The sequence below is a fragment of the Vombatus ursinus genome, unplaced genomic scaffold, assembly GCF_900497805.2.
Source record: "Vombatus ursinus unplaced genomic scaffold, bare-nosed wombat genome assembly UNPS02014811.1, whole genome shotgun sequence".
NCBI lineage: Eukaryota > Metazoa > Chordata > Mammalia > Diprotodontia > Vombatidae > Vombatus > Vombatus ursinus.
In genome coordinates, this window is record NW_020954589.1 from 11,702,676 (window position 1) to 11,716,208 (window position 13,533).

The 13,533-nt window shown below is 47.3% G+C and overlaps 1 protein-coding gene and 1 pseudogene across 2 annotated transcripts in view; one reads left to right on the forward strand and one right to left on the reverse strand.

Annotated features, from left to right (window-relative positions):
- LOC114053596 overlaps positions 1-3,749 on the reverse strand; it is a 78,837-nt pseudogene extending 75,088 nt beyond the window's left edge.
- A 1,261-nt stretch (positions 3,750-5,010) lies between these two features.
- Positions 5,011-13,533, forward strand: part of SCUBE3 (signal peptide, CUB domain and EGF like domain containing 3) — a 50,658-nt gene continuing 42,135 nt past the window's right edge. For both annotated transcript variants that reach the window (XM_027876758.1, XM_027876759.1), the window contains exon 1: positions 5,011-5,145. In XM_027876758.1, coding sequence (XP_027732559.1) covers positions 5,055-5,145 — 91 coding nt within the window. In that variant the 5' untranslated portion in view covers positions 5,011-5,054. The remainder of the gene's footprint in view (positions 5,146-13,533) is intronic.

The window sequence follows — 13,533 nt, forward strand, 5'->3', positions numbered from 1 at the left end:
GAGAGGAGAAACAGGAGGGGAAAAAAAGGCAACACGAGAAAGGGGAGAACATAACAACGATCCTGTAAAAGTCAATGAGAAATAGCCACACAAAATTTTTCATAGCAGCACTAATGTAATAACAGAAAACCAAACCAGTAATGTGCCCAAGAATTGGGAACGGCTAAATAAATTGTGGTAAATGAGTATAATGGGACGTGACTATATTACAGGGAATTATTAATATTAAGAATACAAAGAAATATGGGGAGATTTATGTGAAATGATGCAGAGAAAAGCAGACCCAAACGATACGTACACGTACACTCACTGTGTAAAGGAAGAGAATATCCAATAGGAACAACAAAGCTAACCCTGAATATAATGGACAACCCATTGGTGCTACCTTGTGAAAGCTCATGTGGGTTGAATTCTTTGTTTCTTTTATGAATCCCTTGTAAATAACAGTAACAGAAAGGTACTGTTGCATGCACAACCACTTTTACACATTGTTTTGCTTAATTGCTTTCAGGGTTTGGGGTTTGTTTGGTTTTCTTTATTTTCTCTGGCTGTTTCTATTAAAATTCAATTACATAAAATTCGCCACCATTATTTCCAAACCCCCAGCAGCTGGAGAGAAAAGAGACAATTTGGAAGACAGATGAAATTCCTTCTCTTTAGAATGAGACAGTGAGGACAGATTTAGAGAGAGGTCTCTCACTGCATGTGGCCATAAGCACATGGCTACACAGTGTGGCTACACTGTGCTATTTTGTTATGTTCTATGGTCGTAGAAACCCTATGAACATTTATTAAGCACCTACTATATGCAAGGCACTGGGGTCATAAAGAGAGAAACAAAACAATCCTTCCTTCAACGCACTTAAATATACTCAAGACCATAGTCTAGGAACTCTTTCTAGGCTCTCCTCTCACCAACCTATGGCAAAATTTCAAAGTAGGTAAAGTTTACTACCTTCCTTCTCTACCCCTTCCCTGTATGTCCCAATGCCCAGTGCTCTCAGATACTCTCTGCTACCAATAATAAAGGTGATGTGATGCCCTGGTCAGACCACATCTAGAAGATTGTGTTCAGTTCTGGGCACCACATTTTGGAAAGGACTTTGATAAGTTGGAAAGCATCCAGAGAAAACTAGTAGATAAAGGGCCTTGAATTCATGTCATATGAGGGTCTCTTGAAGGATCTTGGGATGGGTAAAAGAAAGTTGAGTCCATTTTCAGTTCTGTCTGAATCATTTGGAGTTTTCTTGGCAAAGATCCTAGAAGTGGTTTGCCATTTCCTTCTCCAGTTCATTTTACACATGAGGAAACTGAGGCAAACAGGGTGAAGTGACTTGCCCAGGTTCACACAGCTAGTAAATGTCTGAGGCTGGATTTGAACTTACAAAGATGAGTCTTCTGATTCCAGGCCTGGCACTCTACCCACTGTGCCACCTAGCACAGTTCTCTTGTAAAAGATTTTCTCTTTTATGGACATGGATCAGGTCTTCAAGTATTTGAAGGGCTATAACCTGCAAGGAGTAGACTTGTTCTGTCTGTCCTCAGAGGGTAGCAGAACCAGGAGCAGTGAACAGAAGTTGCAAAAAGGCAAATCTAGACTTTGCTGTCAAGAAAAACTTCCTAACAAGGAGAGTTATGGAGAGGTGGAAAGGCTGTCTTAGGGGGCAGTAACTAGGTTTCTGCTTGTTGGAGGGATTTAAATAAAGACTCTATGATCGCTCTTCAAATCTATTGTAGAGAGAATTCTTTTCAGGTACAGGTTGGACTAGATAGCCTTCCATCTAGGATGTCTTCCAACTCTGAAATCCTGTGATCCTGTGGTTCTGGCCAGAAGGATCAAAAAAATCTCAGATTTGAGTTCCAGCTCCATTATTTATTAGTTGAGTCACTATGGGCAAGCCCTTTCACCAAAATCTAAGGCTGTTTTCTCATCTATGAAATGGGGATCACAACAAATACATTACCAACTTCACAAAATTTTTGTAAGGAAAGTGCCTCTTTGTAAACTGGAAAATGCCATAGATACACGAGCTAGTAAATTACGGGCTATTGTAAACCTGGCCATGCCCTATCCCCACCTAAAAGAGCCAAGCCAACTCCCCCTTTTCCATCTCACCTCCAGCAGCCAGCACTACAGAACCAACACTCAGAAATGCCCCAGAGTCCCCAGCATCTTTCCTGTCAGAGCATCACCTGAACCAACTCCAAATCTATAAAGAAGCTCATCCCTCAATCCCACACACCCCCTTACCCTAAATCTAGAAGCCCAGGCCAGGTCTGTGTCTGGCTTTCTGTGCCCCCCACATGGATAGCGTGCAGTTTGGCAACCTTTGCGTTTTGTTTTTTGTTTTTTCTTTTTACAACTCTCTCTCATTTGGGGCAGAAAGGGATGGCAAGTTTGCTCATGTCCCACAGCCCTACAAACATAATTGGTGGCGGCAGGCGAAGCTGTGGAGGGGGGAGGGGTTTGTGGCTGGAATGGAAGAGGGAGGGAATTAATAGAATCTTGAAGCTGGAAGGGACTTTGGAGATCATGAGTGTAACCTCCTCATTTTACAAAGGAGGAAACTGAGGCTCACATTTTGCCCAAGGTAATATAGTTAGGTTCTAGTCCCAGTTTTTCCACTAAGTCTTTAGGACCGTGAGGTCCAGTCTTCTTTCCACTATATCATAGCTGTCTTCTCAAGCCCTAAAATCAGGGCAAGCTTCTTTCTCCTCCCCACCCTGGACCAGATGAAAGGAAGCAGGCTGACTAGGAAAACCCACCCATCACACTCAGTCCCTAGCTCATGTCAAAGGTCCAAACCTACTGATATAATTAAGCAGGGTTAGGAGGGTAAGGGGCCTAGACATTGCTAGGAAGAAACAATCACTTTCTCCCCTCCTTGGACACTGGGGATTGGGTACTCTAGGGACTGTTTTAAATTACCACATACAAAGAGACTCTATCTAAATCAGTCTCTTTTCTGCCTGGAATTGGCCACAGAGGAAGACTGGTTCCTCAGCCCCTGGGTTGGGAGGTCATTTTTTTTTTCAAACCTTTCTCTCCAGGCTTTAAAAAAAAAAGTCTTTTCCTCCTCCCTGCACTTGAAGAAGGTGGAGTGGAAAAGGCAGAAGAGATGGATTGGGTCAGGAGGATGGATGGATCAAGAAGGCAGTTGCTTATTACAAATGTTTTAAAAATCTACCACCACCACTCCTAACCCCCCAACAATTAATAGAAGAGTAGGTGAACAGCAGATGAAGTTCCTTTCTGTCTAGAACTGGGCAGTGAAGTCAGTTTCAGGATGAAGTCTGCAGGAGGTCCAGTGCAAATGGTTGTGTGCACACTCTGGTAGTGTATTTGCATGACTATGAATTCATGGGTCTGTGCATAATAATAACAACAACAACAACACATTTATATAGCTATTTGCAGTGTTTATATATTAGTCTATGCTGAGAGTTTGGTAAGTGTGGCCATGGTCATGGGCTTTAAAAACAATTAGGGAGGGCTGGTGACTTTTAAAAGTGTGGAAGGTTTTCTCCCATCCTGCATCAATGATTCAGTTTATAAGTGGACCCAACCCTAGGAGTGAAAACTAGGTACTGGAAATGATGGAACCAAGCCCTGAGAGTCACAGGGGGAATTGTTCGAGAATACAGTTTCAGACATTCAGGAACACCTAGGTATTGCCTTGGTATCTTTATAAACCTTAATGCACTATATATGAATGTGAGTTATTCTTGTTACTGCCGCTGCTATTCATCGGGTATGCGTGTATACATGAATACATGCGCATGTGCACACATGTGCACCTTTGTGCATCTGCTTATGTACCTGTACCCGCAAACATAAATGCCTATCTTTTTGTGTCTTTGTGTATGCGTGGGTACTGCAACCTGTACATGTAGGTGCAAATGTCTCTCCTTGCAAACATCTCTAAGTACATAAGCCTCTGGTTTGGTTTCATGAACTGTGATCCCCCTCTTTGGAGGGCCAGGAGAGGAGGAGAGCAAGAGCCCAGCACTGTTTGGTCTGGAGCTGAGCGGAGTTTGCATTGATCCATTGATTGTACATGGTCTCTTGCCTGACCTCCCTGCTCCCGGGGAAGCCGTCTCCATGGAGACTGGGCCCGCTCCCCCAGCGGTGGATTGTAAATTCCTGCAGGCAGCAGCAGAGCAGACTGGGGAGGGGGCCGAGGGAGCCCAGGCAGGGGAACAACTACCGAGCCAAGGCCCCATTTGAAAGAAAAAGAAGAAAAAGGAGGGGGAGGAGGAGGAGGAAGAAGAAGGGGGGGGGAAGAGGAGACAGAAAGAGAAGAAAGGAGGAAGAGGAGGAGAAGAGGAAAGAGTGTGAGCAGAGGGGGAAGTGGGGGACGAAAGAGAAGTAGACGAAGCAAAGAAAGACAGAGGCAAAGACACACAGAGAGGTTCCCAGAAACGCAGAGAAGGAGTGAGCGAGGAAGAAAGAGAGGCAGAAGGGCGTGTTTCTTGTCTTTGCCTTTCCCCTCCCCTTTCTCAGGTCCCTCACTCAGGCTCTGCACTCGGGTCTGCTGCTCTCTGGGCGAAACTGGGAATTGGGTGGGATTATAAAAAGGAGCCGCCGCGCCGCGAGCCCCAGCCCCAGCCCCAGCCGCAGCTCCGGCCCCAGCGAGGGCGGGCTGCAGTTCCCCTTTCCGTCAGCAGCTCCGGGTGCCCCCTCGCCCTCTCTCTGTCTCTCTTTCTCCAGCCTCCTTCCCGGGAATCCCAGCAGCATCAGGAGCCTCCAGCGGAGCCACCGCCGCTGCCCGCATCCTCGCGAGCCCATACCCACAGACAGCCAGACACACAACACACACTCGGATACACACACGCGCGCGCGCGCTCGCGCACACACAAACACGCACACACTCGCACCCCTGCTCCGGGCCAGAGCTTCGCCCCCCGCCTCCCTTCCCCTCCCCTCCCCCTCGCCCTCGCCCTCCCCTGCCGGCCCATAGCAGCGTGCGGGAGCCAGGCTGGTTTCCGTCCTCCCAGAGGTCTCGGAGACCCTGCCTGCTCTCCCCTTCCCTCCCCTCCGACAGGCTCGGGCCATGGGGTTGGGGAGCGTCTTTGGACTCTGCCTGCTCTTAGTCCTCGTCCTCATCCACGCCCGCGCCTCTCAGCAAAGTAAAGCCAGCCAAGGTAAGAGGACACTCTGTCTGGCCCCACTTCCCCCATCATCTGGGCCAAGGCGCCCAGAACCTGGGCCAGGGTGGCGGAGCTGGCTGCCCTTCCTTCGGTCTCTGAGAGTCGCCGGTCGGGAGACTGGAACTTTCCCGGGGGCTGGAAGATGGGGTTTGTGGGGAGGAGCAAGAGGCTAGTGAAAAGCACTGTCGGATGTGCTGGGCAGGTGTGTTGTGTATGTGCTGCTGTCAGACTAGAGACCTCAGTTTACTCTAATAGCTAGTCTGGGTTGGGGAATCTACTTGTGCACTAATGTGGTTCTATTCCCAAAGGGTGAAAACTGAAACGTAGGAAATAGGCACAGTAGAGTTTGTAAGGGAGAGGGGGCAATATTGAATCTTAGATTTTTGGAACTGGAAGAGGGCCATTGAAGCGTTTCTCGAGGTCCATTCTCCTGCTTTATGGGCTGCAGTGGCCTCCAAGAATTTGAGAGAGGGAGTAGAAAAGGGGAGGGCGGGGAGAAAAGAGACAAACAGAGATACAGAGACAGAGAGGCAGAGAAAGAGAAAGAGAGAGAGAGAGTTGTTGCCTGTTTTCCTAAACATCCTCAAAAACTTAAACTGTAGTCCTAACAGTCTAGGAGAAATCAAACTTTTCAGCCATACCATATTTTCCCCATGCATGGGCAGTTACACAGCATTTCAAGGCTGCTGTCTTATCAACTGAAAAGTGTTTAAAGAACAATAGGAGACTTTATGGAAAAATCAGCCAGTCCCTCAACCCAGGACAGGGGGCTGAAAGGGAGAAGAAAAATCTTTGTGATGCCGGCTCCTAGAGGAATGTTGAGTTTCTGTCTCTTTCGAGGGGAAATCTCTTTCGTCCTGTATGGCTTTCATTTCTTATCATAATATTTATTTATTAAGGCCTCGGGTTTCCAATTCCATTTAAATCCAGGTCAGAATTTCATTCAAATAACAAAGTAAAATTCCAGTCTTAGGAGCTCTGACAGATCCCTCTAGGAATTAGAGACAGAGGGGCAAGAAAAGCCGCCAACCCCCGAAACCCGGAGTCCCCTTGCTTATTCTTTCTCAGCTCTCGAGGCTGAGTAGCTCCATCGGTGGAGCAGGCACTCTGGCCTGAGGACAGTTCTTCCCAAGACATCCCTCCCCTCCCCCACTTCCATGTCCTCCTGGGTGTGAGGAGGGTGGGGTAGGGGGTTGAAGTTGGAGAAAAAGAAAACACCTCCAGGCAAGGGTTTGAACTGGAGTGGTAACTCTACCTTGCTACTCTGGGGCCTGGCTGGAGCAGCCTAGGGAAGGTGAAAGGGGAAAGTTGAACTTGAAAGTTAGGGAAGCCTGTGTATCTGGGAGTGTCTGCTGTGTGTCTCGGAGCCCTGAGTAACTTCAATTTTAACCTGAATCTGATGTGTTATGAATATGAATGGGGGAGGGGGAAATTAAGGTGAGGGGAAAGAGTGTCTTAAGTATGAGGTAGAGTACACTTACTGAAAAGGATAAATTCCCACCAAACTGAACTGAAAAGGTTGGAACATTCAACTCAACTCTTTCCCCCCCTCCCCCAACTATCTTCACAAAATACTACCCATTCATGAAAGAGCAACCCCCTCCCTGAAGATCTGCAGCTGTCAAATTACCAGTACTCCCCTCCCACCACCACCACTCACACCCCATCCTAGCTCCCAACCACCTTCTCCCGAGTCCTTGCTCCCCAATTCTTGCTTCTTGGCAGCCACCACAGCCACCACCATGGCCGTCTCCCAGCTTGGAAGCAACCCCTCTCCCCACTATGGATTTGCTCGAGTTTTCATAAACAAAGCTGGCTTTTGTAGTGCGTGCTGACTTACTCATAACATGGAATTAGCAGGGGAGTTTAGTCTGAAGGAAGGAACAGATTTCATGCAATAATCTCAAGACAAGATAAGGGCCTCTTTCAAGTTGGAGCCAGTGTCTGATGTGGACCAGTGCCTGGGGGGTCGAGGGGGGGGGGAGAATGAGTGGGGCGCAGCATATCCTCAGGGTTTACATTGACAGATGGTCCAGATGGAAACCACTGGATGGGGCAGGTGTCACCAAGGGCCCTGGGAGTTTCCCCAGATCTCCAGGGTTGGAAGGATTCAATCCCTCACCCCACCCCGCCCCCATCCCACTTAAAAGATTTCATTCATTCATTCAGCAGATCTTAAGTAAGCACCAGTGATGTACGGGATAGTTACCTACTAGGTGCTTTGGAGGATCCACGTATGTATAGGATATTATTTTGTCCTCAGAGAGATACAGTTTCAAAGGCAGTTTCTATCTCCAGGACTCTCTCACGTTGCTCAGGAGCTGCCACTTCTGAGGTAGTTTGGGATTCCTGTAGCTTCTACTTTGTCTGTGATCTTTGAGTCTAGCACCCAGGAGCTGGGAGTTCTGGTGAAGTGGGAGTGGAAATGGGGTTGATATCAGCGAGTAGTTCCTCAGCTGCCTTTGACAGCCCCTCAGTTTCTTCCACCTTGGACAGGAAGCTCTCAGAACTGGGATCAGCTTGCGCAGATGTATTTAATAGCAAATTGAGCTTGGGGGTGCAGGTGTTGGGGGGTGTGGACTTCTGGGCTTTATCTCTGCGGGGCAGATGCTTGCAGGAGAACAGCTGATAAAACCAACAGGCTGGGGGAATGTAAGCAGACCCAATCTGTGTAGTATGATTTGGGGGGCCATTGAGAAGATCCCCTTGCTCCCCCACGGAGGTGCCACCAGTGCCTGAAATTCTATTATTAGTGGCTTATCCCTTTGGGTTAAGCATTGTCCTATTCTTGATCCTCTTTTAGGATGCAAATGCCCCCTGGGAGGAGTAGCATATTAAGTCACTAACACTTTAGTCTAAATTAGTTTGTCATTCCCTTTCCTCCTTTCAGCTCTGCTGCTGAGAACACTAGGAAGCCTAGGGCTAGGGTGGGAGGGGGGGGGTTGCTGTAAAGGGGAAAAGGGGATCAGAAGGTTGGTAGAGCTGAAAGGGGGAGGTTGGTAGAACTCAAGATAAATTTTGCCTGCTTCACAATTTTGCCAAAGCTGATCTTCCTAGCTTAATGTGAGTCTGCATGAATGTGTTTATGAGTATTTAGATGCAGAAAGTTTATTTTTTTTCATGAAAGCACATCAGACTAGGAGTCAGGACTTGGGTTCTAGTTCTGGCTGTGCTGTTAATTAGAGTCACTCCCATTCTTTGGTCCTTAGTTTTCCCATTTCCAAAATGGGGGCCATGGGGGGGGAGTACATGGACAGAGATAGACTAAATGATCTGTAAGGTCCCTTCCAACCCTGCCATTCTGTGACTGCTATATGACTGCTATTCCTCATCTATGAGTCTTGGTGTATTCACGTGAATATGGGTATATGCAGTGTGAGTGAAAATATATGCAAGGCATGTGAATGTATGTGAACAAGTGAATGCCCATATAGTCCACTATTTGAGTGCATATGAGTACAAATGTGAGTGCATGTTGAGTATGTGGTTTTGAGTGTTTTCAAGTGTATGTGTATGTATTTTAAGTAGGCTGACTGGATAACTGAGATAATTGTTAACTTAAAAGCATTAATTTGCTGGGGGGGCAGTTAAAAAGACATAATCCTTCTGTAGGGCTCAGGTTACAGCTGAATGAAAAGGTCTCCTGGCCTCCTGAGAAAGCTCCTCCCCTGACGCTGCCAGCTCTGGTTCCACGGGATTAGAGTTTACCTTGTTGTTTTTTCTCCTTATTATCGATAGGCTTTTGATAAGGTATTTAACACTTTAAAGAGAGAATTCTTGGGGACCTTAAAGGAAGCCACTTTTCGAAGAAGCATTCAAACAGTGTCTCTCTGTCTCTGTGTGTCTCTATGTGTGTCTCTCCAGTCTCTGTCTGGGTGTATGTGTGTGTGTCTCTCTCCCCCACCCCTCTCTCCCTCTTTAATGTGGCTGTTTCCTCTCCTTCCAGCTTCCTTCAGCTCCTGTGGCTGGGCCTTACAGTGAGGGACTGTTCCTCCCGCCCCTCCCTCTGAAATATGAAATGAGAACCATAACTATGTCAGCAAGTAAGGGTGGCCCCAGGGACAGCTGGTTTCTAAGTGTTTATGCCCCAGTGGGGCCCGGATAGAAGGAGGGAAGCACCCATTATGAAATATTCCTGGAGTCCAGTCCATGGGCATGGAGGTTGCGGGGGTCCCCAGCTCTAGACTCTGAACTTACCCAAATCTCTTTATTTCCCTGAGTGCCATCTGCAGGTCACTCTGCTAAGGGAAAGGTTAGGCCTCCAAGATCTCCATTCAATTCAATTTCAGTTCAACCAGCATTAAGCATCTAAGTGTAAGACACTCTGTTAGGCCCATGTTACTTTGTCCCACTGTTCTCCAAATGACCCCTCTTCCTCATATCCAGTTGTGGCTTAGAGTTTGCTGATGGTCCATTTTTCTCCTCCCCTCCCCCACTCCCCATCCAGTTGGGCCAGGGGAGCCATTTCCTTTTCTGACTTCAGACCCTATGATTTCTTGATCCTCACACAAGCAGTTCCCGAGTCAGGGCCTCCTAGGGATATCGCTAGACTTATGGCTGCTCAGGAGCTCTCAGCACGGACAGGGATGCTTTCTTTCAAGTTCTCATGTGTTTAAGGGATGGGAAGGAATTTGAGGCAGGAAGAGAATATTTTTAAAAAGACACCTCTCCACTCAAAGACAAGGGCTGGAAGGAAAGCTTCTTGGGAATTCTTGAGCCGTTCCCTTGAGTCCCTGCCCTCCTGGTGATAATCCCTGGGGAGGTGGGGAAAGGGGGAGGTGAGGTAAAGCTAGGATGGTCTACGAAGTTTCGCCCAGTGTCTTCCTGGCCCCCTCCCCATCTGCATAACTGAGTAAAAGAAGAGAGAACCCAGAGGCCTGAGTTTTCTCAGCACTTAGCAGAGGCCTCTAAGTCAGAATCCTCTAAAGGTAGAGAAGGAAAGTTATCAGCAAGCCCCAAACAACGGCTGTTTTTGAAGCATTTAGGGATCTGAGTGTATGAGAACCGGTTTTGGTTGCAAGCGCAGCTGGGACCTGTTGTAAAAAGAGAGGGCCGTGTTTGTGAGGTTGGGAATGTGAGGTGTGTGCTCGCCAGGGTGTGTGTGTGAACGTGCGTGTGCATGTGCGTTCAAAGTGTTAGGGGGCAAGAAGAAAAAGGAAGTACGGCAATATGGGTTTTGTTTCATCTGAAAAAGCAAGGAAGTAGAATGGTTAGCTTCAGTGCCGTGGGCCGAAAATGAAAGGGGAAGGAGGTTTGAAGCCCCTTTGAGAATGGTGTCCGCAACCGCCTGCCTGATCCTCACCCCCAGGCATGGGGTATCGGGATGTGTTTCTCTTTTTCTACGTCCCTCTTTCCTTCCCTCCCTTAATACTCCAAACACAGAATTTATAAGAAAGATCTCCTTTAAAATTGAGAGAGCTCTTGAGCAGCGAGTGAGGCTGGTGATGCCCCCAAGAGACCTAAAACTGCTTCTGTAATAATAACAATAAAAATGATAGCAATAATAATGGCTCAAATTTCTTTGGTGCTTTAAAATGTTCAATGCACTCTTCCCACAACCCCGGAGGTGAGTAGCATAAGTATCACCGTGTCCATTTTACAGATGTGGAAACTGAACCCTAGAGAGGTTGCCTAAGGTCACACAGCCAGTAAGGGGAGGAGCCAGGACCCTAAGCCCAATTCTCTTGATCTGTCTTTCTTCCCACTCTACCACAATTCCTCTCAAGAATTCTCTCATCAAGAATTCTGAGGCTTTGGAATCAGAGAGAAGGAAAAAAAAAAAACTAATAACCTCCTAGAACTGGAGAAGAAATGGAGCATCAGAAAACTCAGGCCAACACTGTAGGAATGTGGGGAGGAAGGAGAAGGGGATAGATGGACATCAGGAATAGACAACAAAACATTTATTATGTGTTTACTATGTGCCATACACTGTGCTAAGCACAGAGGAGACAGTTCCTACTCTCAAGGAGCTCATGTTCTAATGCGGTGAGCCAACCCATAGAGAGGGTTCATTTGGGAAACAGTGGGTACAGGCCAAGCTTTCCCTCCCTCTTCAGATTAACCCTTTTCCCAGCTGACCTCCCTCCCCCTCATCCTGACCATCCAGATGACATTCAGGACGGCTGCAAAAGTAAGTTTGGTCTGGGTAAATGCGGAATATGGGGATGGAGCCTTCTATGGGAAACTGGAAGTTCTTGGGGCAGCTCGGTGGTGCAGTGGATGGAGCACCTGCCTTAGAGTCAGGAGGACCTGAGTTCAAATCCAGCCTCAGACCAAACTTATTAGCTGTGTGACCCTGGGCAAGTTACTTAACCCCAATTGCCTAAAAAAAAAAGAAACTGGAAGTTCTTTTCACAGCTAGTCTAAATCTTTCTTGCTGCCATGTGAAAGGACAGTAGAAATATTTAGTGGAGTTTGAATTTGTTGTTAAGGCTCCCTGAGTTTCTTTCCCCTACCAGGGGAAAACTATTCTACCAGGGGAACTCTAACCACTTCTGCACCTAAACCAACCCAAGGCATGCATGTATGCTTATATACATTCACACATAAACACAAACACCCATATATATAATCTCTCTTCTCTCTCTCTTTCTCTTTGTCCCTCCCTCTCTCTCTACCCATTTCTCTTTCTCTTCCTCTCCTTTCTCTTTCTGTCCCTCTCCCTGTTCTCCCTTTCTTTCTCTTTCTTCTTCCCTCCATCCCTCCATCTCTTCCTGTCCTCTTTCTCTCCTCTCTCTCTCTCTCCCTGTTATCACTTTCTCTTTCTCCTTCCCTCCAACGCTCCCTCGATCCCTGTCTCTCTCCAGAAATCAGGAATCCTGCCTGACTTTTCTTTGGATTTGATTGCATTTGTTACTTAAATCTGACTCACTTGGATATGCCCCCTTCTCACTCTGGGTCCTTCCCCCCTCCCAACTACCTAATAACATTCATTATTTCCTAATACCTACAGCTTCCTATTGAAAACAGCTTCTTTAAAACTTTTTCCTGTCTCTTCTTTTCCTTCCTTCCTTCCTTTCTTGTGGGGTTAGAAAGTAGAAATGAAATTTTGGGTCCTAGAAGCTGAACAGGATTCAGAGCTGGGCTCCTCAGGCCTGGATAATTAGAGGATGGGTCCCTGAGCCCAACGCCCATACTGAGCCCCAGGTAAACCTTTAAGTAGTGTTATGTCACTATTGCCTTTCTATTCTCCTTTTGTGTGGCTGCTGACTTTTTTGCTTGGCCCTTCAGGCCCTTCACAACCTGGCCCTATTCTACCTTTCTTGCAGTATTTCAGATTATTCTCTTCTAAACACTACACTCTAGCTAAACTGGATTACTTTCTGTTCCCCTTTTTCTGTCTGCCTTTGTGCCTACCTTCATGCTCATACCTCTGCCTAAAATAGTTTCTTTCCCCCTCTTCTCCTTCTGAGTTCCTATAACTCAAATGTCACCTCCTCCAGGAAGCTTTCCTTGATCCTTCCTGTCAATAAAGATCCCCCACCACCACACACACACCCCACACACACACTCAGGACCTCACGGAGCTCTTTGTTCTGCACATTTCTAATGTACTTGTCATGTAACATTGCCTCATAGCTATCACCATAGACCCATTATCTCCTACTAGACTGTAAGTTTCATGAGAGGAGGATCTCCCTACCCCAACCCCTAATATATTGTTTTATACCCAGAATACACCTAATACATCTATACTGAATTTAACTGACTCGATCCACAAACAGGCACAGGATTAGGGATCTCCAAATAGCCCCTAGTGCCTTCACTTTAAACCTGGATTCTTCCCTGTGGCTATGGCCAGGGCCATAGAGATATGAGTCTGAGGGCTTTGCCCTAAGGGTTGGCCTTCAGGATACCCAAACCTGAGAACTCTGTGGCCTCAAGTGACCTAGAGAGACAAGTTGAGGAAAGGCCTGGAGAGGGGGAGCCAGCTTAGTGGGCAAGTCACGGGAAACTGGACAGCAAGGTCCTGGGATGGGGGTGGACTGGCCATTTATGTGTATTGGGGTTGGGGAGAGGGGGGAGTCCAAGGCTCCCTGGGGATCAGGTTTACAAAGAGGACGTTTTTACAGGTTTCTAATTATATTTATTTGGAGTTTTCCTCCAGTGGTTTGAAGCTGTTAACAGCAGGAACCTGCATCTCTGGTGTTTGTTTTTGTTTCTAACCAGCTGCCTGGCCCCAGCAGAGGGAAGCCCAGGGAAGAAGGCACCTGCCCATAGCCACAATGCCCAGCCTTCTGGTCACCCCAGTCCACCCCCATTGCCAACTCCCTGCTTCCCCTTTACTCCAACCCACCCCTCTGGGCCAGCCATCTTTCTTGCTCCCTGCTGCCTACACACACACACACACACACACACACACACACACACACACACACA